The following is a 26,635-nucleotide window of genomic DNA, read 5'->3' on the forward strand; positions in this document are numbered from 1 at the left end:
AATTGAAACTGCATGAATGATAATTTTGTTTGCAAAAGGCAAGTGTTTTCAGGCAAAAGAACACTGAACATTACTTTGACTAATGAGCAACAAAATCTCTTCTGTGGGCACATCAATCTTTTCTGCTTTATGAACAGCAGAACAAGACAATAAGAATTCTGAAGAAGTGTCACCAGACCCGAAAGTTAACTCTGCTTTTTTTCCACAGATGCTGCCAGACCTGCTTAATTTTTTTCAGCAATTTCTCTTTGTGTTTCTGATTTCCAGCATCTGCAGTTCCTTTGGGTATTTTTTTTTACCAAGACGATAACCGTCTTAGTCTTTTTGCAGAACACATGGAATTGAAAAAAATTTGATGCAACACGACAGAATTGATTCATTGAGCAACTGGCTTTATCCTCATAGGTCAGAATTCATTGTCAAAACTTTGAAACCAAGGAAAAGGAAGACAGTAAGTAAACTGGCAGCTCACTAGCATTAAACAGCAATTATAACTAGAGAAGATTTCACACACAACCCTTAACTGTTTTACCTGCACACTCCTACAATACCAGTTACGTACTCGCTATCCTCACTTAAGTATTGTTGCATAAAGAACAAGTCTAGAAAATTCTCGTTTGAACGAAGGGTGTATGATGAGCAAGCAAACTGCAGGGATTTGATACCCAAAATTATTTCATATTCCTGAAAGAACACAAATAAATAATGAGCTGTTAAAGCAAGTTTAAACTGCTATAATTGCTCCTGCTAAATCCGAGTCCGTGGTATTTTGAACAGCATCAATAACTTTATTCAAAGTGCACAGTACATCATGTCACAAAAATATTTCTGCTTTGGAAATAAATGACACAAATGTGACTTTTCAAGGATAAATTTCTGTACAGATTATCCAGGAAGGTTTCAGGACACTAATTCCCAAAACAGTGCTTCAAAGATGGATTTTTTTTTTAAATGATTCACTTAAGAACAATACGCTGATTTCGGGTGAAGACAAGAAATGTAATGAAAGATCATTCATCGACGCAAAAGGAAGTCTGCCAAGTACAAAATAAGTGGCTGATCTATAGTAACTGGTACCAAGACAGACGGTGAAAATGTTGAGTTAATTTTTCAAAGTTGCACCACCACGAAATTGAATGGACCATGAGCAGCTCGAAGTTACTGGACTATTTTCTTTCAACCACAGTGGCTTCTTGGTTGAATCTTGTCACAATTTGACATGTAAAAAGGGCCAGGCCTCTCTAAGTCAAACTCTGACAACATGTTACTGCCAAGTTGTAAAGTGCCAGCCAGTTTTCAACAGGTCAGTGAAAAGAAACACTTCACTACATCCACATCAGCCACTACAAATGGCGGGCCATTTGACAGATTACATTCCAAGCTGGTGAATTGGAGTCACACAGCGTTGGATGCCTATTTTGCCACCCAGCTGATTTTACATCACATGGCCCAGTTTGGCAAATTCAGCATCAGCTGCTTCTGATCGGAACCTATTCTATTCATAGGGATCTCAAGTTACAGCTCTGTTTGCCATAAGGTCAAATTCCTCTCGAATTAATATTCCCAGGTTGCCTGCTGAATGTTGCAGTACAAGACGAAAATACAATCTGTGTGGGTTTCCTCTGGGTGCTCTGGTTTCTTCCCAAGGTCCAAAGATGTGCAGGTTAGGTGGGTTGCCCATGCTAAATTGCCTGTCGTTCCCAGGGATATTTACGTTCTGTGGGTTAGACGTGGGGAATGGGTCTGGGTGGGACGCGCTTCAGAGTGGCCATGTGAACTTGTTGGGCCGCATGGCCTGTTTCCACACTGTGGGGATTTGATGACACCTTCAACAGTAACCATGGCAACAGGGATGTTTGAGAATTTGGTATTACTAAATTCAGAAATATGGAGTAAAAAATACTGCCCAGTCAGTGAGAACCCCAACAGCTGCAATCCCTCAATTTTTTGACATCCCATGACGAAATGATGTCTCTCATCTAAAGGAAAATACTAATATGGAGAGATTGTTTATCCAGTGTCTTCAATAATGAAATAGCTTCCATGACACTGAGATTAATTGAACAACATCTTCACTCACATAACACCTGGCATATCCTGTACGTGGCTGTGACTGCTCAAAGGTAAATTGCAGCACATTAGCAGCGCAAAAGCAAGCCATTTGGCTGAACTGCTCCATGCTGATCTTTACACCTCTCCCACCTTGCTTCAACTCTTAATATGCCTCTTTTTGTCCTTTCTGACATCTAACTTTCTCTCAAATACATCTGTGCTCATCCTCTCAACGAGTCCTGGTAGCAGCAGCTTCTGCAATCTGGCTGCTCTGAGCAACAAAGCATCTCCTTAATTCTTTATTGGATTTATTAGTGACCATATACATTTAGGATGCAGTTGGGGACTCCCCCTACACCCCCAATCAAGCAAATAAAACAGCAAAAGAGTGAAAAGCATGCTTTTCCCCTTTCAGACAATTCCAAACATTTTGCACAATGCAATTTTCAGTACTAACTTTTTGTCTCTTGTCAAAGTTGATCCAGCCATTCTGTAAGAGATAGACAAGGACAAAGAAAATTAATTCAATATGGACAAAGATCAAATGGTACTACATGATCATGAAATTTAAAACATCAGAAGTGAAATACAAGCTCTGTAAACTTGGTTCCATTTTAGGATATCGTCAAAGGTCAATCACAAATGATCATTTTGAGTGCGAGCAGCAGCGGAGGCAAGACGGACCCGGAAGACTGCAGCTAAGGTAAAGCAGTTTATTTTTAAAATTACTTACCGATAGCGGGCAGCGGTGTTTTTTTTTCCTCTTTCAGAGAAGGAGCGGGAGCAGCAGAGGAAGTGACGAGGACCAGAGGGGCAGCCGGGAAGGAAAGCAGTAAGTATAAATACTCACCCTTCGACGCCAACGGCCATTTTGAGTGCGAGCAGCAGCGGAGGCAAGACGGACCCGGAAGACTGCAGCTAAGGTAAAGCAGTTTATTTTTAAAATTACTTACCGGTAGCGGGCAGCGGTGTTTTTTTTTCCTCTTTCAGAGAAGGAGCGGGAGCAGCAGAGGAAGTGACGAGGACCAGAGGGGCAGCCGGGAAGGAAAGCAGTAAGTATAAATACTCACCCTTCGATGCCAACGGCCATTTTGAGTGCGAGCAGCAGCGGAGGCAAGACGGACCCGGAAGACTGCAGCTAAGGTAAAGCAGTTTATTTTTAAAATTACTTACCGATAGCGGGCAGCGGTGTTTTTTTTTCCTCTTTCAGAGAAGGAGCGGGAGCAGCAGAGGAAGTGACGAGGACCAGAGGGGCAGCCGGGAAGGAAAGCAGTAAGTATAAATACTCACCCTTCGACGCCAACGGCCATTTTGAGTGCGAGCAGCAGCGGAGGCAAGACGGACCCGGAAGACTGCAGCTAAGGTAAAGCAGTTTATTTTTAAAATTACTTACCGGTAGCGGGCAGCGGTGTTTTTTTTTCCTCTTTCAGAGAAGGAGCGGGAGCAGCAGAGGAAGTGACGAGGACCAGAGGGGCAGCCGGGAAGGAAAGCAGTAAGTATAAATACTCACCCTTCGACGCCAACGGCCATTTTGAGTCCGAGCAGCAGCGGAGGCAAGACGGACCCGGAAGACTGCAGCTAAGGTAAAGCAGTTTATTTTTAAAATTACTTACCGATAGCGGGCAGCGGTGTTTTTTTTTCCTCTTTCAGAGAAGGAGCGGGAGCAGCAGAGGAAGTGACGAGGACCAGAGGGGCAGCCGGGAAGGAAAGCAGTGACCATATATATCAGCAAGGCGGCTAAACCCGAGACTCTACAACTGTAGTGTCTCCCACCCGCCCTCCTCCTCTAACCTAGTTAATAAGGTAAGGTTCATTCTAAACTTTCTCTATTGAATATAAGTTTGTTATTAATTTGTTATTGTTATTTGACGTAAGCTTTCTACTTTAGTATTGAGTTGGCGTTCAGATAAGTGGGGTATGGATGCTAGGACAGTTGCTTGCTCCTCCTGCAGAATGTGGCAGTTGGGAGATGTGGCACACGTCTCCACTGGCTACATCTGCGGGAAGTGCACCCAGCTACAGCTCCTTGAAAACCGTGTTAGGGAAATGGAGCTGGAGCTGGATGAACTACGGATCATTCAGGAGGCAGAGGGGGTAATTGAGAGGAGTTATCGGGAGTTGGTCACTCCTAAGGCTCAGGTCGAGGATAGATGGGTTACAGTTAGGGGGAGGAAAGGGGACAGACAGACAGTGCAGAGATCCCCTGTGGGCATTCCCCTCAGCAATAAGTATACCGTTTTGGATACTGCTGGGGGGGATGACCTACCAGAGGAAAGCCATAGTAGTCAGTTCTCTGGCACTGAGCCTGACACTGTGGCAAAGAAGGGAAGGGGGCAGAATAGAAAAGTACTCGTGGTAGGGGACTCGATAGTTAGGGGAATCGACAGGAGATTTTGTGGGCAAGATCGGGATTCCCGGAAGGTATGTTGCCTCCCTGGTGCCAGGGTCCGGGACGTCTCTGATCGGTTGTATAAAGTTCTAAAAGGGGAGGGCGAACAGCCAGAAATCGTGTTACATATTGGCACAAATGATATAGCCAGAAATAGGTTTGAGGATATAAAAAGTGATTTCAGGGAGTTAGGATGGAAGCTGCAGAGCAGGACGAACAGAGTAGTGTTCTCTGGTTTACTACCGGTGCCACGAGATAGTGAGGTGAGGAACAGGGAGCGGGCGCAGCTGAACACGTGGCTACGCAGCTGGTGTAGGAGGGAGGGCTTCAGATATGTTGATAATTGGGATGCCTTCTGGGGAAGGTGGGACCTGTACAAGAAGGACGGGTTGCATCTGAACTGGAAGGGGACCAATGTCCTGGGTGGAAGGTTTGCTCGAGGAGTTCGAGAGGGTTTAAACTAGTATGGCAGGGGGGTGGGAACCTGAGCTGTATACCAGAGGTGAGCGTTGATGCAGGTGAGGCAGTAGCAAGAGGTAGACCAGCTAGTGGGAAGGATTTTCCTGGGAAGGAACCAAGGGATCGGTTAAAGTGTGTTTGCTTTAATGCAAGGAGTATCAGGAATAAAAGTGATGAACTTAGAGCATGGATCAGTACCTGGTGCTATGATGTTGTGGCCATAACAGAGACATGGGTTTCTCATGGGCAGGAATGGTTGCTGGATGTTCCAGGGTTTAGAACATTTAAAAAGAATAGGGAGGGGGGAAAAAGAGGAGGGGGTGTAGCACTACTAATCAGAGAGGGTATCACAGCTACAGAAGCTTCCTTTGTCGAGGAAGATCTGCCTACTGAGTCAGTGTGGGTGGAAATTAGGAACAGCAAGGGAGTAGTCACCTCGTTAGGGGTTTACTACAGGCCCCCCAATAGCAGCAGGGAGATTGAAGAAAGCATAGGTCGACAGATTTTGGAAAAGTGTGCACGCAGTAGGGTTGTTGTAATGGGTGACTTTAACTTTCCTAATATTGATTGGAACCTCCTTAGAGCAGAAGATTTGAATGGAGCTGTTTTTGTAAGGTGTGTTCAGGAGGGTTTCCTAACGCAGTACGTTGACAGGCCGACGAGGGGAGAGGCCATTCTAGACTTGGTGCTCGGAAACGAGCCGGGGCAGGTATCAGATCTTGTGGTGGGAGAGCATTTTGGTGATAGTGACCATAACTGCCTCACATTCTACATAGCTATGGAGAAGGAGAGGATTAGGCAGAATGGGAGGATATTTAATTGGGGAAGAGGAAACTATGATGCGATTAGACATGAGTTAGGAAGCATGGACTGGGAGCAGTTGTTCCATGGTAAGGGAACTATCGACATGTGGAGACGGTTTAAGGAACAGTTGTTGGGAGTGATGAGTAAATATGTCCCTCTGAGACAGGCAAGAAGGGGTAAGATTAGGGAACCTTGGATGACGAGAGCGGTGGAGCTTCTAGTGAAAAGGAAGAAGGTAGCTTACATAAGGTGGAGGAAGCTAGGGTCAAGTTCAGCTAGAGAGGATTACATGCAGGCAAGGAAGGAGCTCAAAAATGGTCTGAGGAGAGCCAGGAGGGGGCACGAGAAAGGCTTGGCAGAAGGAATCCGGGAAAACACAAAGGCATTTTACACTTACGTGAGGAATAAGAGAATGGTCAAAGAAAGAGTAGGGCCGATCAGGGATAGCATAGGGAACTTGTGTGTGGAGCCTGAGGAGGTAGGGGAAGCCCTAAATGAGTTTTTTGCTTCTGTCTTTACGAAAGAAACGAACTTTGTAGTGAATGAAACCTTTGAAGAGCAGGTGTGCATGCTGGAATGGATAGAGATAGACGAAGCTGATGTGCTGAAAATTTTGTCAAACATTAAGATTGACAAGTCGCCAGGCCCGGATCAGATTTGTCCTCGGCTGCTTTGGGAAGCGAGAAATGCAATTGCTTCGCCACTTGCGAAGATCTTTGCATCCTCGCTCTCCACTGGAGTCGTACCTGAGGACTGGAGAGAGGCAAATGTAATTCCTCTCTTCAAGAAAGGAAATAGGGAAATCCCCGGCAATTATAGACCGGTAAGTCTCACGTCTGTCGTCTGCAAGGTGTTAGAAAGGATTCTGAGGGATAAGATTTATGACCATCGGGAAGAGCATGGCTTGATCAAATACAGTCAACACGGCTTTGTGAGGGGTAGGTCATGCCTTACAAACCTTATTGAGTTTTTTGAGGATGTGACTAGAAAAGTTGATGAGGGTCGAGCTGTGGATGTGGTGTATATGGACTTCAGTAAGGCATTTGATAAGGTTCCCCATGGTAGGCTCATTCAGAAGGTCAGGAGGAATGGGATACAGGGGAACTTAGCGGCTTGGATACAGAATTGGCTGGCCAACAGAAGACAGCGAGTGGTAGTAGAAGGAAAATATTCTGCCTGGAAGTCAGTGGTGAGTGGAGTTCCACAGGGCTCTGTCCTTGGGCCTCTACTGTTTGTAATTTTTATTAATGACTTGGACGAGGGGATTGAAGGATGGGTCAGCAAGTTTGCAGACGACACAAAGGTCGGAGGTGTCGTTGACAGTGTAGAGGGCTGTTGTAGGCTGCAGCGGGACATTGACAGGATGCAGAGATGGGCTGAGAGGTGGCAGATGGAGTTCAACCTGGATAAATGCGAGGTGATGCATTTTGGAAGGTCGAATTTGAAAGCTGAGTACAGGATTAAGGATAGGATTCTTGGCAGCGTGGAGGAACAGAGGGATCTTGGTGTGCAGATACATAGATCCCTTAAAATGGCCACCCAAGTGGACAGGGTTGTTAAGAAAGCATATGGTGTTTTGGCTTTCATTAACAGGGGGATTGAGTTTAAGAGTCGTGACATCTTGTTGCAGCTCTATAAAACTTTGGTTAGACCGCACTTGGAATACTGCATCCAGTTCTGGGCGCCCTATTATAGGAAAGATGTGGATGCTTTGGAGAGGGTTCAGAGGAGGTTTACCAGGATGCTGCCTGGACTGGAGGGCTTATCTTATGAAGAGAGGTTGACTGAGCTCGGTCTCTTTTCATTGGAGAAAAGGAGGAGGAGAGGGGACCTAATTGAGGTATACAAGATAATGAGAGGCATAGATAGAGTTGATAGCCAGAGACTATTTCCCAGGGCAGAAATGGCTAGCACGAGGGGTCATAGTTTTAAGCTGTTTGGAGGAAAGTATAGAGGGGATGTCAGAGGCAGGTTCTTTACGCAGAGAGTTGTGGGAGCATGGAATGCGTTGCCAGCAGCTGTTGTGGAAGCAAGGTCATTGGGGTCATTTAAGAGACTGCTGGACATGTATATGGTCACAGAAATTTGAGGGTGCATACATGAGGATCAATGGTCGGCACAACATTGTGGGCTGAAGGGCCTGTTCTGTGCTGTACTGTTCTATGTTCTATGTTCTATGTTCTACCTATCATACCACCAGGTCCAACTTTGGACATTACAGAGAGCCCTTTGCTCCAGTCAAGTAGGTCAGTGCCAAGCTGGTGGCATTCTCAGCTGCTTAACTGCTCAATAGGCAGTCACATCCAGGTACCAAATTTAGCTGTACAGAATAAAAATGATTTGCAACTTATCCAACTTTTTGTAAAACTAAACCCATATTCAATTAACTGCAAAATGAATTGAATGTTCCTTTGTTTACAAATTGTTTGATTCACAGCGCAAAGCATCAAATTAATCTGATCAGGGTGATTAATCAAACTCAATCGTTTTTTTTTGTTGCTTTGATTCTCATCTACAAGTAGTTTGCAATGAAACTGTAACAATAGTGGTCATCTGCAAATAAGGAATCCAAATCTTGTAAAAGAGACTTACTGAATGGTAATTAGGGAAAGCTGAATCCAGCACTGAAAACTCTGTTAAGAAAGTTCCCAGGTACGGCACAATTCCCTGAACTATATCCTAGAAAAAGAGAGGTGAATTTGTTTAATCCATTGTGAATTCAGTGTCATATTTCCCAAACATACGACTCCATGTCTTATTTATTCCCTTGATCATGCAACTAAATCTATTTAGAATCAAAACTTAGAAGTCAAAATTTTGGACTGTCACACGGTGGAATGCAAAGTTGGAGTTATAAAGGCCAGACAAGTTCAACATTTGATCCCTGATCTGTGAACTGTAAACCAAACTCAATATTTGAGTAACTTCATCATTTGGAGATTGGAAATTTTCTACGTAATGTGCAATTTCGCTTGAATATAAAAACAATTTACCTCACCAGATCTCCAAAACTTTGTCTCAACAAGTTTAAATGTAATTTTTTTCTAAAATCAAGAATATAATTCTTCTCAATGTCTTTTCATAGGACACCTCTCTTACCCAAAGAAATAATTTAATGGTCTCAGACGGTGGGTTGGTTCAGAACCTAAGAGCCTAGGAGATCTATCGGAATTGGCAAATTGGAACCAATATTGGGTTTGTGGCAGGAAGCAAATGCGATTTTTGAGGGGCTTTTCGGCAACTTGATGCTTTCATCCAGCAGCATACCAGAGGGTACAGTAATAGTTCTTACTGTGCGTACATTAATGTTGAAGACACGAAAGCTCCAAGTATGAACAGCCGGTTCACAGATGACACAAGAATTGGACGGTTGTAAACAGCAAAAAGCCTTAGTCTCTCGGGTTACACATATGGGCTGGTTAGAAGGCCTGAACAGAGGCAAATAGAATTCAATCCAGAAAAGTGTGAGGTGAAGCATTTTGGGAGCCTAATAAGTCAGGAGAATATATGTTCAATGAGATAATAAGGTGTGGAGCTGGATGAACACAGCAGGCCAGGCAGCATCAGAGGAGCAGGAAAGTTGATGTTTTGGGTCTGTATGACAGAGGATCAGAAGGACCTTGGTGTGTGCATAAACATATTCTTGAAGGCAGGAGGACCTGTGGATAAATTGATAAAATATTGGATACTTGCCTGAATATAAGAGCAAAGGGGTAATGATGGAACTGTAAATAACATTAGTTAAGCCACAGCTGGAACAATGTGTGCCGAGAAACTAAGGCATTTTGCTACTTACTACCGCTCCAATTCTTGTGTCATCTGTGAACCTGCTGTTCATACTTGGAGCTTGAACATTAATGTACACACAACAAGAACTATTGCGGTACCCTGCACCACTGCCAAAGCACATTTGTGTAAGATGCTGAAAGATTAGCAAACCATGCACTGTCATTCACTGCATAATCTGGGAGAAAGCTTTATGGAAGTTATACAACTGTCCAATCATGAACTCACATTTTCCCCTATATACTTACAGAATTTTGCACCACAAAAACAATCATCATGCAGAGCACACATTTTTGATTATAAAAGCAAACCGACTTTTAGATTCAATCTAGATCAGAAAAATATGTTGAAATTCTGCACAGTGCACCAATCACAACACACAATAAACAAAGTGTGACAGCAGGGCAGTAGAAATTCTGGGGCAAACATCTGGAAAGCAATGTAAAAAGATAGTTCACTGCAACTGGAACATTGAGCAGTTTGAAACATGGAGTGTCTGTCAAACTGACAACATGCTAGCATGATTACTGCATTTCTCCCTCTTCAAACACCAGCTTAAAAATGCTTCAATTCCATCTAAGAATGATTTAGAGAAAAAGAAAACTTTGACTATTTTCTGAGCTGGACAACTAGTTTGGTAAAGTGGCACCAAAATATTTATATCTGACCAATTATTTTGTTATTTTGTCAAATTCAGGAGCAAAATGAGTGGACAAAGAGCATGATAAAAGGAGTGAGGAGGAATGGCTAGAAACTTGTCAGTTTTCGTCCAAGCTAGTTGAAACGAGACAGTTGATGTCTGAAATACTGAACAAACAAAGAGATATGAATATCTCTCCATTCCTACGCAGCAAATAGTTCTTACTGCAGAGAACAATAAAAGGAAGACATGGTAATTGAGTAAAAACACTTATGAGAACCAGTTAAATCTCTTAACGATTTGCCTTGGCCTTTATTAATTACAAGGCCCTTGAAGTGTACAAAGCAAAAGAAAAAGAAATTGGCACATATTGCACTTTAGACATTGCTTCAGTTCAAATTTCCAAGATAATGAACCCTGGAAAGATAATCTATGAAGGCTGCATCACTGCAGTATAACCAAATTTGATGTTGATTAAAATGTCAACTGCAATATCATCAGCAATTACAAGAATCATGGCAAAACAATCTTGGAAGACTTGAGCCAAGCCAGACCACCTGGACTGCAATACACATATTCCTGTTGCATTGTTGATTGACAGCATCTGTACGCATTCAGTCACCAACTGAGTTCATTGCAGATATTTTACTAGAAACTATTGATCATGCCCTGAATATAGTCACACTGGGTCAAGTGCAACACCTTACCACCATTAGCAGCTCTCTACTTGCTATAAAGTTATCTTCTTCATTGTTTGAAAGGTCTTCAAATGTTATCTTACTGCTCCTAGTCAAGAGAATGAGACAAATTACTCTTGACAGAATAGAGTCAAGATAACAAACAGCCGACATAGAATCTGACAAATAAGCAAGTAATACAGACAGTGAACGGCAGTGAAGCAATTTTACAATAAGTATAGTTATTTTAACCAAATTGTTCAGAAATGTTTTGGCAATCTCTGGGGCAGGTAGAACTTGAACCCTGATTGTTGAAACCCAGGGATGGGGATACTGCCATTGTGCCGCAAAAGCTCTTGTGTGCAGTCGTTTTGGTGAATCTCATTGCAGCAAGAGAGATTTCATTCCCAAGCTGCCTACAAAAAACAACCATGATCAAATGGTCTGAGGCACACGAACATAAACTACAGGTGTGCACTTCAAAGTGTTATAGAGTGCTTTCTTGGGAGATTAAAATAATTGTTGTCTTTGTATTTTAGTATCCCACACAAACCTCTGGCTTATATCACCCCATCACAGCATATCCACAGGAAACTGTGTTACGTTCCATCCAACAGCAGATCAGTTTTGGAACACGATAGTTAAATATTTCGAGTTGCCAAACAGTTTTCTTTTTCCACTTAAACAAATTAACTCTTTGCTCCTTCGTGAAAGAATGAAAGATTCTGCCAATTAGCCAATTGTTAGGATTGCACTGTAGTGCCTCTGGTAATCCTGTTAATGCACCGAGCGTGTGAAGCTCACTTGGGCAAGTAAACCTGGAGGTCAAACCTGCAATTTCCTACCTCATATTTATTAAATAAATATTACAAGGCTCTTTCTGAACAATGACTTACTTTGACACGGCTGCCCAAGTCTTCTTCAAATTGAACACACTATTTGATTGCAATGCTGTAGTAATTGCATGCGCTGACGAGAAATTCTGCAAGATCCGACATTCCTGTCAGAGAAAAAAAGCCGTGAGTTCTGTGGAAAAAGCAGTGACTCCCCATTACCCAACACCTCAGACTTTTTAAAAAGGTTCTATCAGAAAAATGTTAGCTGATAGAATAACAGCATTAACAAACAAACTTTTTGATGGAAACAATTCCATGATACTTGGCAACTCAAACCTTGATATTCGTTTTGTATCCCTCTGAGACAACCTCTTCAGTTGCCTTGCTGCCAGCCTGTGACTGGTTAGATATGATTACTGACACCAAAGGAGATGCTTAAAATGAGTAGGATTGAGACATAGACATCTGAGTGGTAGAAGTGGCGAAGGTAGAGGGGTGGAGGCGGGGTAATCATCTTTGTTATATCCATCACATTTAGCTCATAAATGAATGATAGGTTGTATTATCTGACAGAATAGGAGGGCAGGACCAGTCACGTGAGATACTCATTCGACGGAAAACAGACAAATCAGGAAATTGGGTCTACTTTTATGATTCACTACGTTATTGATACTGAGTTAACTAATCTTACATAGATTAGCAGCTGAATGTCCTTCATCTGTTTCCACCACCCCCCCAACCTGTTGTAGGTAGGGAGAAAACTGGATCAAATCAAACCTCCCAAATGTGTACTTTGGGGTGTGGTGGAGATGAGGAGGAAACCTGTGAGTGTTTGTTATCAGGTCTCAAAGCCACTTCTGCTTGGGGAGGAAGGCCAGGGAGGGGCAGGGTGATCACACCATTTGGGATTTCTTTAGAGGTGCGTCAATTGGCATAATCATAAGTGCCTTATCTGATTAAGGCCAGCAGGTAGGTTCTCAAGCCCAGAGTCTTCCGGCTTCAGGGAAATAAAGCTGCTGCAGTAAAATGGAAGTAATGGAGGGCACTTCAACATGGAAGCCACTCCTTGTCAACTATTGTAAAAACTCAAAATCAGAACTAGAAAAGTCAGCCAAGTGATCACTGTAAGGTGGCGATTCCTCTTCAGAATAGCCTTTGATAGCGCCTGTGTATATGTCAGGAACTCTTTCATCTATGTCTACTACTGGATTTCAGCCTACATTCGGTTGAACTTCTCCATATTGTGAAACTGGAGACAGACTTTCAAATCCCCATCAAGGTCCCAATAATGCCTCAAGACTCTTAATGAGTCAAAACTGATGCAGGCAGTGTTGCCAAGACCCAAACCAGACTTCTCCAAATTAGCTGGCAACAGAATTATTGTGAACTTTCATTCCAAACCTTACTAATGAATGAATATTTTGTTGTCACGTGTATAAGGGAAAATACATTGCAAGTACAGTTTTGTTGCAAAATCCAGTGCAATTTTAGATTATAAAATCAGTAAGAATCAATTACTTCCTTTACTTAATGAGTTAATTACTCGGTTCCTATCCTGATCCTTTCCAAATGTACGAGTGGGCATGCCACATGTTGGCGACAAGTACAAACCAGGTATCAGATCTGACAGCCCTTCCTCACTCTTTTCCCGATTGCTGACTAACATGCTGAGACAAATTCCTTTGGCAAACACATAGGAAACAGACAACCAGGCAAGTTACTGAAGGGCCGTCATGTAGGCACACAGAATGCAGAACATTGGGAATAAAATGTACACTGTTTCATAGACTGATTACCGCTTGGAAGGGAGGCAAATAACACTATGTAATGCCCAATCGTAACTTCATTTTTGAAGGGCCAGTAAAAATCTGAAATCACTGCCTTTTTTATCCACTTAAATATATTTGATTAGAAAAAAATACATTAATATTTCAATGCAACTGTAAACTGAGGCAAGAACTATTAGCAGCCAGCACTACAGAAATTATGAATGCTAGGATTTTCCATGAAGTATTCAACTCTTATTCAGAAAAGTAGTCTGCTCGCCAATTCAAGAGGCTTTCAAACCTTGGACATATCAACACATAGTATTAATGGCTTGCTCTCTTCCACCATGGTTGTTCCATGCACTGTGGACTTTAACATGTCACAAAGGCTAAAAACCAATAAAGAATAGTGTACCTGGGCAACATCAATCCATTTCTCAATGATTTTAGCCGTCTGCCGTGGTTTCAGCTGTTGAGGTCTTAATATGGTGCTGGTGACACATTTTGTAACATTATTGAACTGTGTAATGGTGGCCTGGACGGTTGATACCAGATGGTGTTTTTCTTCCTTCCCTCGTTGAGACCAGATGGACCCTAAACATTGGCTGGGCACAAGTTTCCGAAAAAGATCCTGATCAAAAATAAAAAGGAAACAAAGGTTAAAGGTGTCAGTCGTGCCATGTTTTAAGCAATGAACGACAAACAAGATTTGTCCGTCCATGGGTACATTCGTCCTGCTAGTTTGCAATTGTACATTAAAACTGCATGCTATATTGTCAATGACTGGCTACATAATACTCACATTGATGCACAAGGGCACATTGGCTATTCAGACAAATCAAAACCCTCAAATTTTCAGTCATCTGCTTCCTATTTGTATGTTAGATTTAAAATCACCGGTTATCTCCACCCAACTCCGACTGTTGGCTCCACGCACACCTTCAATGCACGGCTCTGCTGGCAATAGTCACTGCTACAGATGCTCAGCCCTGGTGGCCCACAGGCTAGACAGGCTGGGCATCAGTATAGCGGCCCTGCATCATGTCTCCTTCTCGCACCAAGGCAGGTTGACAGAACACAATGGCAGCCCGGCCCTCTGTTGGTTCAACAGACCTGAATATCAACACTTCCCCACTATTGGTTTCATGCTGAACACAAATCTTGCCAAACATCCAAGCTTGTCAACTGGCCATTCAGATTGCATAATGTCCTTCTGTGTCCCTCTTCAAGATGAGCAACTCCCATCAACAATTATGCTCCGACAGTGAAAGTTAACACAACCGGCAAATAGCTCCTTCAGATCCCCGTAAACTCATTCAGAATGGAGAAATTTGTCAGTCTCATCACTTTCAAAGCCAGAGTTGGTTGTGACAGGTTGGAGTAGAAAGGAATGCTCAGAAACCATCGAGTGGGAAACTGTTGCATGTTTATGCAAGCATGGTGGGCTCTCACTTTTAACAGTCTGATCACGTCACAATGATGTCAGCGATCATTTCCGGCAAGGAATAGCTTAGGCTAACCCTGCTGCCTCGACAGCAAACTACATAATAAAACTCCTGCTGTTTAACATTTCAGCCCCCTGGCCCTGCATGGTAAAGAAAAAAAACTAGCGATGAGGATCAAAAAAACTGCTTTGATATTCACCAGGTCAAACCACTGATTTGAAAAAGACTCACAGCCCTCACTGCAGATCTCGATGGTTCAACAAAAGAAAAGCAGCTACATTCCTCAACAGACACCCAGCTAGGTTGCTTCCCACCAAAAATGGCTGTTGTCATCATTATGTCACATGATTAGACTCTAAGTGCCAGTCGGTATATACATACACATATGCAACAGAGACTGCAGTGAAAACAGACTGTTACCTTTGGAACTCTGTGCAGAAAAGCAGCTGCCCCTTAACAAACTGAGATAACAAAGTGTGGAGCTGGAGGAACACAGCAGGCCAAGCAGCATCTTAGGAGCAACTGTGCTCACCCAGCTCTGCACTTTGTTGCCTCGGGTTCTTCTGCATCTGCAGTTCCCATTATCTCTTATCCCATAACCAAAACCTACTTTTGACAAAGTGGTCACTTCCAGATGAGATCGCTGCACCCCTGTTCTGAACACTAACATATGCTTGGGATTTTTGAGATCGAGAGGACTACTTACATTCTAGAGTCACACCCAATGCTGTCATACAGACCGCTGAACTTCCACTTCAAGCCTAAGCCTATGACCAGACTTTGACATAACTCAAATTTTGATTCAGCAACCACGAGTCTCATTTTGTAGAGGTAGACATCAAGCCACCTTGGAGACTAGACTGGAATACCCCGTGGCTGATCCCACTCCAGAAGATTCTGGGAAAACAACAAAATTGCCATACTGGATACTTCAAACAAAATCAGTGGACTCTTGAAGAAACAGTGACTGTTATGATGAAACAATTAAACTTTTACCCTGAAATACTATTCATTTTGTCAAGGTTCAACACTAAGTTACAAAGGATTTTCAGTGCTCTCTCGGGTCACTTATTTCACATGGCGTTCATTCAAAACAAATGACAAGTGCTGAAGTTTTAGTTGGCAGGTATTTCAAGCGAGATACTGAAGTTACACATCAAACAACACATTCTAACATCTTGGAAGGCTGCATTTTTAAGGGAATTCAGTTATAATGACTGGTGGAACAGTAATAGCAGAAAACAATACAGAGAGATTCAGATGCCTACTGCTGACTGAAATATCTTATTTAGAATGACTGGGCCCCAGATTCCTGTTTACTCACAGCATCCATAAAAGTCAGCTGCTCTGCAATGAAGCGTGATGGGTAGGACAGGAGCTTTTCGTCAACTTGTTCGATGGTTTGGTCGTGTTCTTCTCCCACACAGAATCTGACTCTTCTACGGTAGCCTTCTGTGCAAGTGAAGATAGACATTTATTTTGTGCCCAAAGTTCACCCTGCTCTAAAATATCTCACAAACTTGTGACTAGAAATCATGCATTGGTTTACAATAGTTATCTAATATTCATACTTCTAAATCTAGACTTGGTGAAATTAATATGATATTGCACTGAAATCCTCTTGTTGGGAGCATCTCAATTGCAAAAGAAATTGTATCTAATGACAGATTCCCATCCCAATTTCTGGCTTTAGGAAATCTTCTGAATCACAATCTATTGTTTCACAATAACTTGCAAAATTATTACATCAGATTATAAAATAAAATGTCATTGACGGCAACAGTTCAAAAGGAAATTGTCCAGAAAGTCGGATTACATGCTGCTGGGTCTTATCGGACTATATTAGAGTATCAATTCTATGCAGAATTTGGTCTTGTACATCATGCAATTGGTACAGGGGTAATCACTCAGCAATAATTTTAATTAACTTCGTTTAGCCAAAAATTTGGAAGTAATTTTGAAGCTTGTCAAAGGAAACCAAAATGAACTAAATCCTGAGACAGAGGGGCAAGCCACACACAAACTTGTAGGGAGGCACCCTGAATTAAAGCCACATTTTTGCAACATAATTATAAATCTTACTGAACATCTCTTTCTCCGCTGCTTCCTCCGCCAAAAAACGACTCAGGAGTTTCTGGGCCCGTTCTTCAGCATCTGACCCTGGCACTGTCTGGTTCAAGTAGGAAAGTACCTTCCGGAGACAAGAGTAAGTTGGAACTTGACGAAAGTCTTCGGCAGACTCCTCCAGCCAGATTTCAAGAATTTCAGGTATAGCACTGGAAATAAAGTCAGAGATAATAACAGTTCATCGGGGAAGCAAAACGTGTGGGGAAAAAAGCTTCTAATTCTACAAATGTAAATGCAACAGATTAAAGTTGGAATGTGGGGTCATCTTGTTCGCACAGGAGATGAGCTGCCATCTTGAACTGCTGCAGTGCACATGGCAATGGTGATCCTGCTGTGCCATCAGAGGGGGGCTGTGTGGCACTTTGACCCAATGATGAAGAAATGACTGTCCAAGTTAGAATTACACTGGCCATGGATGGAAACCGCAAGTTGGCCATGTTTCCAAGTTTTCTTCTTTGTAGATTGCACAGGTAAGCTTAAGGCTCACGTATAAAGTGATTTCACATGTGTCTGAGGTTACTTATTACACCAGCAGGACTTCTTGGTGTTTAGAGTTTGCTCGTAAAGAGAAAGTGAGCTTTAACAAAAAATCTTCTTTATAAAAGTCAAATGGGACAAATCAGATGAACAAAGAAAAACACAAGGATAATGATGATTTGTTTGTCTTTGTTCTGGGAGTTGCATTGCCAGCAGTTGGATACCTCAGTAACATGGATAAATTGGGTCCAGCTGAGGATGAATAATGAAATACTCCAACATAGTCAGCTTTCAATTCACTTATTTTAACTGCCTGCCTGGCTAATACTGAGAGGCCACGTAGCATTATTTCACAGGTAAATCAATGGTTACTTGTTTGCAACAAGACATCAGCTGCACAGAGAAGTCATCACATCACTGAAATCGAACCCTTTGCACAGAAAAACTCCCCAGGGCACTTCACAGCAGATTAACCATACAAAAACTGACAAAGGAGGAGATATTCAAACAGGTGTCCAAACATTTGGTCATAGTGACTCTTCATGAGTTTCTTAAAGGCGAGAGATGGTGATGTCTAGAGGAAGAAACTATACATCTGCAGGAAGTAGCACTAACGGTGGTGGGCTGATGAAGAAAAAAATCAAGAAGTACACAGCACACTGGACTTGGCAGAACAGAAAAGTTCCAGGCAAAGTTTGGGACCTAAAATAATTCCAGACAAAAGCAAAATAAGAACATGGAAGGATGTGAACACAAGAATTGAAAGTTTTTTCGAAAAAAAATCTAAAGTTCAGGCATTGGTCAACCGAGAGACAACGTGGGCCAGCAAACATCAGAATAATGAGTCTTGTTGTGAATTGGGAGATGGACTGAGTTGCAGCTATGGTCTATGATGCAATAGGCAGAAGAAACCTTTGACGTTCCAAAGACTCCAAAAAGTAAACATTTGTTTGATTAGCATCCCCAATTTACATGGAATATTTTACACTGAAAGTGCTGTTCTAGTTTTTAATTTGGAATTTCCTTATCTGCAGCCCTACACTGAAACAGATGATCACTTATTTGAGTCCGTTCATAATAGATCATTACAGCACAGAAATTATATGATGTGAAACATTACACACAGACATTGGGGCTTGATTCAGACTTTACCAGCTCCATTCCTGTTAAACAGTGGTTGGTGTAGGAAGTGCTAGGCAGCCATAGTGCCATATGCAGCAATAGCCTCTTGTTGTTTGAGAAAGATATACGACTTAGAAATAGTTTACACTGGAGGGACTATTTTGACTTCATCTGCTTTCAGATCAGTTGGCATAGGTCGTACTCTTTTGCAATGATTCAAAAACACAGCTGGCCCACACTGGTAAGGTGCTGAATGATATTAACTAGTGAACATGGCAAATTATGAAATGAAGTGACTCATTTTTGGAAATGTCAAGAGATTGTTTTTCAGTGAGGTCAGAAGAATTATGAAAAGCTTGATAAAAGGTGAAGTTTTTAATTTGCTTTCTAAAAAATGGAGAAAAGCATACTGTGTATTTCAGATTTTAGAGTCTAAACAGCTGAAGCCATGGCTGGTAACAACAGGACAAACATAATCCGGGATAGGGAAGAAAGTGAAACTGGAAGAAAGTGAAACAGGAAGAAAGAGAAACGTCTGAAGTGGACACATGGAAATTGCAGAGATGGAGGGACAAGGCTGTGGAAATGTTATTTGTTATGTTACCTCTCGGAAACAGTGACTAACTGAAACACACTGGAAACGTGACCTAAGGAAGTTGCCTGGGCTCATTTGGTCCTGAATCTTTCAGAAATGCTTACATCACATTACAAACACTCGAACAGTAACCCTCCAAAAATATATATAAAGAAAAATCAATTCAAATGATCACAAAACCAAAAAATTCCATATCCTACTGAAAGTCTTCGTGGCTGGGAAATAAGTTGCTGAGCTAAAGAGCCTCTACCCTGCTGACAATATGGTAGAACTTAATTAGTACTGTGCAGAGTCCAAAATTTGACCCAAAACACTTTTCTGTCGTCCCACTAGAATTAAAGTCTCTGTTTCCAATAGATTCATTAACAAGTTACTACATCCCTACCGAGTAATCTGAAACCTCTAATCAGCTGCAGTGTACAACATCATTTCATTTAATTACTCATTATCATCCTTCCACCATCTAAAAGGATCATTTCCTAAAGCAAGCACAACATAATCTTAGATTGCAATGGCACTGGAGAGAAGTGTATTCTTAACGTATTAGAGTATTCCAGAATTGAAATAATGATATATGGGTGCACTTTCTTTTCAATTCTGGCCACTTGCGCATCTGAGATTAATTGTTTCATCGATGACAACTTGACTGGATATATTCCTGCCTCTTCTGCCCTCACTCAAGATGTTCCTTTAAACCCATGTTTTGACCATGCTTTTACTCAACCCCTCAATATCTGTGTTTTCTTCAATGTCAGACTGACAGGTTGTAAGCTACTATTCTGTAAAAAACAAAAATGATAATTTTCTACTTTACTCAACCCAAAAAACTTGAATTCAAAAGGAGATTAACATACCAAATAACATGCCAAACCAGCACATTACTTTCATGAGGATTACACTGTCCTCAATCGGGGATCAGGATAATTTAGGTTCCTTCATACACTTCATCCCTATATGTCTCTTGAGACATTCGTACAGGAATATTGTGAAATTAATCCGGACCAATTTGGTATCCACAATTAGCTGTGTCCGTCCAGACATGAGTAGCTAGGTGTTGGAGAAGAATTTCCAGATAACCACCAATCCCTGTGGCTTAGATTTCTAAAACTTTGTTTCATTTACCCAAAAAGACAACTGGGTGGGTTAGAGTGAATAGCAATGCAAAAGGCATCCCAACTGTGTTCTGAGTTAGTAGGTACTGCTGATGCTGGAGTCTGAGATAACAAAGTGTGGAGCTGGATGAACACAGCAGGCTAGCAGACTAGGGGCTCAGGAAAGCTGGCATTTCAGGTCTGGACCGTTCTTCAGAAAATTTCTGGAGGAGGGCCCAGACCCGAAACATCAGCTTTCCTGCTCCTCTGATGCTGCCAGACCAACTGTGTCCTAATTGTTTGATTAACAAGAGGGATTTTTCCTTTGCTGCATTTTTCATAAATTGTTTGAGCTTTATTTCAAACTTCAGTGCAGCCCAGTTGTGAACGCTTGCTATTTCATCTGAAGTAAAAATATTCCCTGAAAATCCTCACTCCCTCAAATTGACCATTTTTCTCAATGCAATACTGCAAAAATTTGCATTTGTATTTGCTCACAAGTAATTTATCTGTGCTCGGCCCTTCAGGCATTGGCTTTCTTGATTATAAAAACGACAAAACAATATCAACTCAAGAAAACAAAATAAATGAGTAAGCAAACCATGTACAAAAGAAAATAAATCACTGTATATATAAAGGTAAGAATCTCAAACTTTAATGTCCCCAAGTCCAGTCCAGCACTCAAATCTAGTGGATAAATGTTCTTTCGTCTTAATCAAAAAGCACAGAATTTAATCGAACGGCCAGACAAACCAGAATAATCCCATCTTTAATCCCATGCTGCCAAAGTGTCATGCAGGGCAGCATGGTGGCTCAGTGGTTAGCACTGCCACCTCACAGCTCCAGGGTCCCGGGTTTGATTCCAGCCTTGGGTGACTGTCTGTGAGGAGTTTGCACATTCTCCCCATGTCTGAGTGAGTTTCCTCCAAGTGATCCAGTTTCCTCCCACAGTCCAAAGATGTGCAGGCTGGGCGGATCAGCCGTGTGCTAAATTGCCCTTCGTGTTCGGGGAATGGGTCTGAGTGGGATGCTTCAAGGGACAGTGTGGACCTGTTGGGCCGAAGGGCCTGTTTAAACACTGTAGGTAATCTAATCTTATTCAGAGCAGTAAAACAACCTCAGCAATCTGGTACAGCTCAAAAATAACTAGAATTCCAGCTAGAGATGCATTTGTGCGATGCTTTCTACAGTCAAATATCTTTGAAAGCACTTAGTTTACAAACTTCAAACATGAAAAATCATTTCACAAGATCATTTGGATTTCATAGATTCAGGAAGTATTAATTCAAGATCGATTATGTGCAAAATGTACAACAGCAGCACGGAGTGGGAGGGCTACCAAAGTCAGGACACCGCAAACAAACCACTTGCCAAGTATATGACTGCTCTAGATAGCGGTATCATTTGGTTTCAACTATTCACAGGAAGTTTGCAGGATAACTTCTAATAAAGTGGTGTGAAGAGGAAAACCATTCCTGCAATAATGCATCATTATCACAAACTAGACTAATGACAATCTGAGATAAACAACCCCAAAAGCGTGATCATGTAGGACAAACAATTCCAAAAGACAAAGAATTTTGGATGATTTACACTGAAAAATATTAACAAGCCAATCTCTAGGAATAATGCAATCATTGGACATGCAAGGCAAGCAGCTTCTTTAATGCAAAAACAGAGTTAACATTTTGGGTCCAGCGACCCTCCCTCAGAACTGGAAGGGTCACCCGGACCTGAAACATTAACTCCATTCTTACCTTCACAGATGGTGCCAGAAATGCTGAGCTTTTCCAACAACTTTGTTTTTGTCCCTGAATTGCAGTGTCCGTGATTCTTTCAGTTATTATTTAGCTTCTTGAATGTGATTGTTATGGGTTGGAGTGCTGTTTGCCATCCTGTTTTGGGTGCCTTATATATTCATGACAAAGGCTCTACATTATTTTACAGGTCTTTCTGGCTCTCCAGCAATTCTTCTCACATTCTTAAATTTCACATTGAAAATACAATTTCACTACATGTCAAATCAAACTTACATTTTCATTAGTGTTTCCTTTTCTGCAGGACTGAAATTATATTCTTCTAGAAAGCTTGATCTGTTGAAGTCTATGCTTCTGCAATTGATCATAAACCACAAAAGAAAAAGCAAATTAAAATGGTGTTTGGGTCTACAATTGCTTGCCAGCCGTAAAATAAGAAATGAAGTCTCAAAATTCAGCATCCTAAGCCGTGATCAGCTAACTTTATGAAACAAGGTCACACTCTAAATGTAAAACTGCATAAAATAGTGAATACCTTCTTTAAATTTCCTCAGGAAGTTTACCAGAAATGCCCTTGAGGGCCAAAGCAGCTCGCCAGCAGTGGTGGCGGCTGGTGGTAACAGGGGAAAGGAGCAGGTGCAAGGAGTGAAGCCACTTCTTCAATAGCTTACATTTGCTATTAGTCCAGAAATTTTAGTCTGAGATAAACTCAACACCTTCACATGCAACTGCTGCTTATGCTTTGTATTGCTTGTTCCTCAGAATTAGGGAGAGAATATGCAAAGAACTCAGAAGCTGTTTCTTCATCAATGTGCCATGATCTGGAATGATATCCGTGTTTTTGTTTCTGTGGTATGTGTTACAGAGTCATACAGCATGGAAACATCTCTGCCTTCATGAAGAGATTTCTGATTATCCAACCTATGGCCACCAGCTCTCCAGCCATTCCCTTTACACACTACTGTATTGCAAATGAAGCATAATATGGTCACATTTTGGATCAAACTCACTTCTTGACTGTCGCTCCCTTCTCCGGTGAACTTAAATTCTGAATTTCATCAGAATTCGGACAGTGTTTGGACTCAACACTTTCACAGCTGCAATTGAACATCAAGAACAATTTAAAACACCTCAAGCAAACCCTTTCATCTTCAGTTAAATCCATTAAAATACCCATGAAAATTGAAGATTCAGAATGACAAGCCTCCATCAGATGGTTTTATTAAACAGGTTACACACCAGATGGTGAAGATTTCTGAGTCAGCATAAAATGTTAGCCCATATGCTCCCCAAGTATTCTTGCTTGAGACTGGGATTACAGTTCCTGTGATGCTGTCCCGCCAATAAGATGAATCTAGTTGCTGGATTTATCCACACACTTTTGAACATAAACATAGTACATGTTGTAATCCTCCAGTCCTCTGATACCACCCCCTGTATTCAAACAGCATTAGGTTGTTGTGCAAAGTGCCACTGCAGCCTCAAGCTATTTTTTTCTTTCTCAGTATCCTCAGTTGTCTACAATTCACTTCCTTCTGAGTTACCAACACCAGGGACAACCAGCCGTTCTAATCAAAGCAGAAATTGCTGTAAAAGCTCAGTGGCTCAAATTACTCAAAAATATTAACTCTGCTTTCTCGCCACAGATGCTGCCAGACCTGCTTAGCTTTTCCAGCAATTTCCATTTTCGTTTCAGTTTTCCAGCATCTGCAGTTGTTTTATTTTCACATTTCTAAAATGCTGTCCAACCTCAGCTCATCCTTGCCTCAACTATTTACTTTTCATCGTGAATTGGACATCAACTTCTTCTGAATAGTATCGCAGCCAGGCCCTTACCTCTGTGAAGATTAAACAGTGATTTATGACCATTAGCCCCACTTTCACTGCTCACAATGGAGGACGACATTCGGATTCCCTTTTAACATTAGCTGCCAGCATCATTTAGTTCAACACTTCCCTTCTGAACTACTTATAATTAACTCAGTACACACTGGGGTCATCAATAATCCTCATCATTTGTACCATTTGCCACACTTTCCCGCTTGTGGGAACATTCTGACACTGTCACTAAACAACCTCCTTCTGTAAGACAGACTATTGTTTCATTGCAGTTTTGCCTGAACTTGTGTTCAACCTTACTTGCTGCAAACGCCTTCTTGCTCCTTTTGAAGTTGGACCTCCTCCAAATCAAAATTATTCTGGATTGTTCCTTCCTCTTTTCTGTAGCCAAAATAAATATCTTATGATATGGTGCTTCCTGAAATGATCCATGTCTGATATTTGATCGATAGTGTGTGTGTGTGTGTGTGCACAATAATTATAGAAGTGGTAGTGCAGGTTGAAGATATCATCAGGATTCTGAACTTTAAAAATTGGAGCATTGTATGAAAAACAAATATGTTCTGACTAATCATTATAAAAAAAACTCCTGATATGCCCTCAACTCTGGTATTTACCAACCACACTTCAGGAAGGGATTTGACAGGGTGCACAAAATATTCCCAAAAAATATTACCAGAGATGACAAACTAGACAGCCCTGTGGAGAGCCTGAGAAAACTAAGAAGTGATTTTAAAAGTGTTCAAAATCATAAGGGATTTGGTTAGAATGGATAAGAACAATCGGTGCCTTGTGACAGAAGGCTGAAGGAGAAAAGGACACTGATTTAAGATGATCAGCAAAAAGAACCAATGGTGACAAGGAATTTTTTTTTCAATAGCCTATTCAGGAACTGGAAAGCTCTGCCGAATAGTGTGGTGGATGCAGCTTCAATTGCGGTCTTCAAAAGTGAACTACAATTTTCGAAAGGAGAGGTTTCGCAGTATTACACAGTAAAAGGACTTAGGAGTGAACGTAGGCAAGTCCCTCTTTGAGAGCTGGTACAAACATCAAATCATTGTCTCTGGGCTATTACCATTTGATGGCTGTATAACATTGCACAAACTGCTAGCTCCCCAGCTATTTCCTACCGCTTTGTCATATTCTGAATAATGATTCACTTTGTCATGCATGCAATTAAACTTACTCAGCAATTATTTCGCTGGATCCTGAAGAAACACAACTTCCATTTTCCTCACCATTTGCACTGTCAACATTTCCAGAACTGCAATTGATCGAAGAGAACAAATTAAGTCATTTAGAACAGGCAAACACGTCCAGAATTAAATCCAACCCAATTCAACAACAAAAAATCACAGTGTTGAGAGAGGGGTCCTTTTGACTTCCACAGGATGCCCACAGGCCTTCATACTGAGGCAGTGCTGGGGTGTGGGTTGGAAGAGACAGAGCAGGGCAATAAGGAGAGAAAACCATTTCTTCAGTATTTCACCCTTGTTGAAAGCCGTTCCTGCGCTGTGCAAGAACTTGATACTGAAAGACAAGCAAAATTCAGTCTACCATTGAAAAGCTTTGAATGCTTTATGCTAATTCAACATTATTCCATCTCTTAAAATAAGCCAAACATTGCAGAAGCAGTGAAGCAGTTGCTTCATGTGATTGCTGTTGTCTGGATTGGTGCTCACTGCACTGCCAATTGGGGTATCTTCCTGAGGCAACCCTGACATAATCCTACAGCAAATCCCAACAGTTTCCTTTCACTGTATTAGATCCCAAATACTGAACAACAGGTTTAATCTGTCGTCACATCAAATTTACTTGTCAATTACTCCTTCAGTTTCTGACAAACTTAGGTTTCCACCCACTACACAGTGTGACATGTCAACATTTTCACAGCTGCAACTGGTCACAAAACACCAAATAAATCATTTTACTTGTGCACATGATCACATTTTCAATTTCTGGCACTCTTATCTTATTTTGGCTGTGAGGGGGAGCCAGTGGGTACATGAGGAGTAAAGAGGTCAAATAAAGAACCTCTACACTGGGACAGACAACAAACATCCCAAAAGAGAGGATTTAAGTTTAACTTCCTCATCTCTGGCAAAGAAACTCAAGCTCTTTACAGACTATTGACAATTCAACCCTCACAAGCACAGCTTGTAACTCATAGTTTGATTCGGAGCACTGATGTAGGAATTTGTCATTGCTCAAATTCACTGAAGCTTAAGGTCAGATTAGTCACCAGTGGCTGTTTTGCTGAAAAAAAATCATTTTTCTTTCCTGCTCTTTTAACAGTTCTGAGTTTCCTTAAAGACCTGGACAGAATAAACTCAGGATTAATTCCAGGTCTCTGCCTGACTCCATGGATACACATGGCAAATCGCCAACTTAGATAATTCAAAATGCAAATTATTCAATGGCAATATTGTATGGGAGAAATACCAAGGCTCGGACACGGGGAGCAGGTCACATTCTTAATTGATAACATATTTCTTCAAATGTCACAGACGTTTGGAGGACACTTCAATGAACTTGGAGGAAGTTTGTGGGGAGGGTGCAGCTGAAGCAGGAAGGAGGAACACAGAGAAGTGCTGAGGTGGGGTAGAGGAGATTAACCCATTGCTTTAGTATTTTTACCAGAGCCACATTGTCCAGAAATATAACCTCAATATTGATCTGAAAACAATTTCCCATCTAAGTGTTTTGGATGCTTCAATGGTGATGCTATCATTTAAGGTAAATATCTCTACCATGAATTTTCTAGGAAAGCAGT

At 41.6% G+C, this 26,635-nt stretch overlaps 1 protein-coding gene across 1 annotated transcript; it reads right to left on the reverse strand.

The window, feature by feature from the left end:
- Nucleotides 1-362: 362 nt before the first annotated feature.
- On the reverse strand, nt 363-24,218 carry LOC132208622 (ral guanine nucleotide dissociation stimulator-like 1). The gene is made up of 8 exons (XM_059644084.1): nt 24,163-24,218; nt 23,034-23,120; nt 22,300-22,377; nt 16,937-17,130; nt 16,179-16,306; nt 13,825-14,040; nt 8,297-8,383; nt 363-684 (listed from the first exon to the last, which is right to left on the reverse strand). Exons 3-8 carry the CDS (start codon nt 22,305-22,307, stop codon nt 529-531), a joined length of 789 nt encoding a protein of 262 aa, XP_059500067.1. The 5' UTR covers nt 22,308-22,377; nt 23,034-23,120; nt 24,163-24,218; the 3' UTR covers nt 363-528.
- Nucleotides 24,219-26,635: the final 2,417 nt, after the last annotated feature.

The sequence above is a fragment of the Stegostoma tigrinum genome, unplaced genomic scaffold, assembly GCF_030684315.1.
Source record: "Stegostoma tigrinum isolate sSteTig4 unplaced genomic scaffold, sSteTig4.hap1 scaffold_49, whole genome shotgun sequence".
Lineage (NCBI taxonomy): Eukaryota > Metazoa > Chordata > Chondrichthyes > Orectolobiformes > Stegostomatidae > Stegostoma > Stegostoma tigrinum.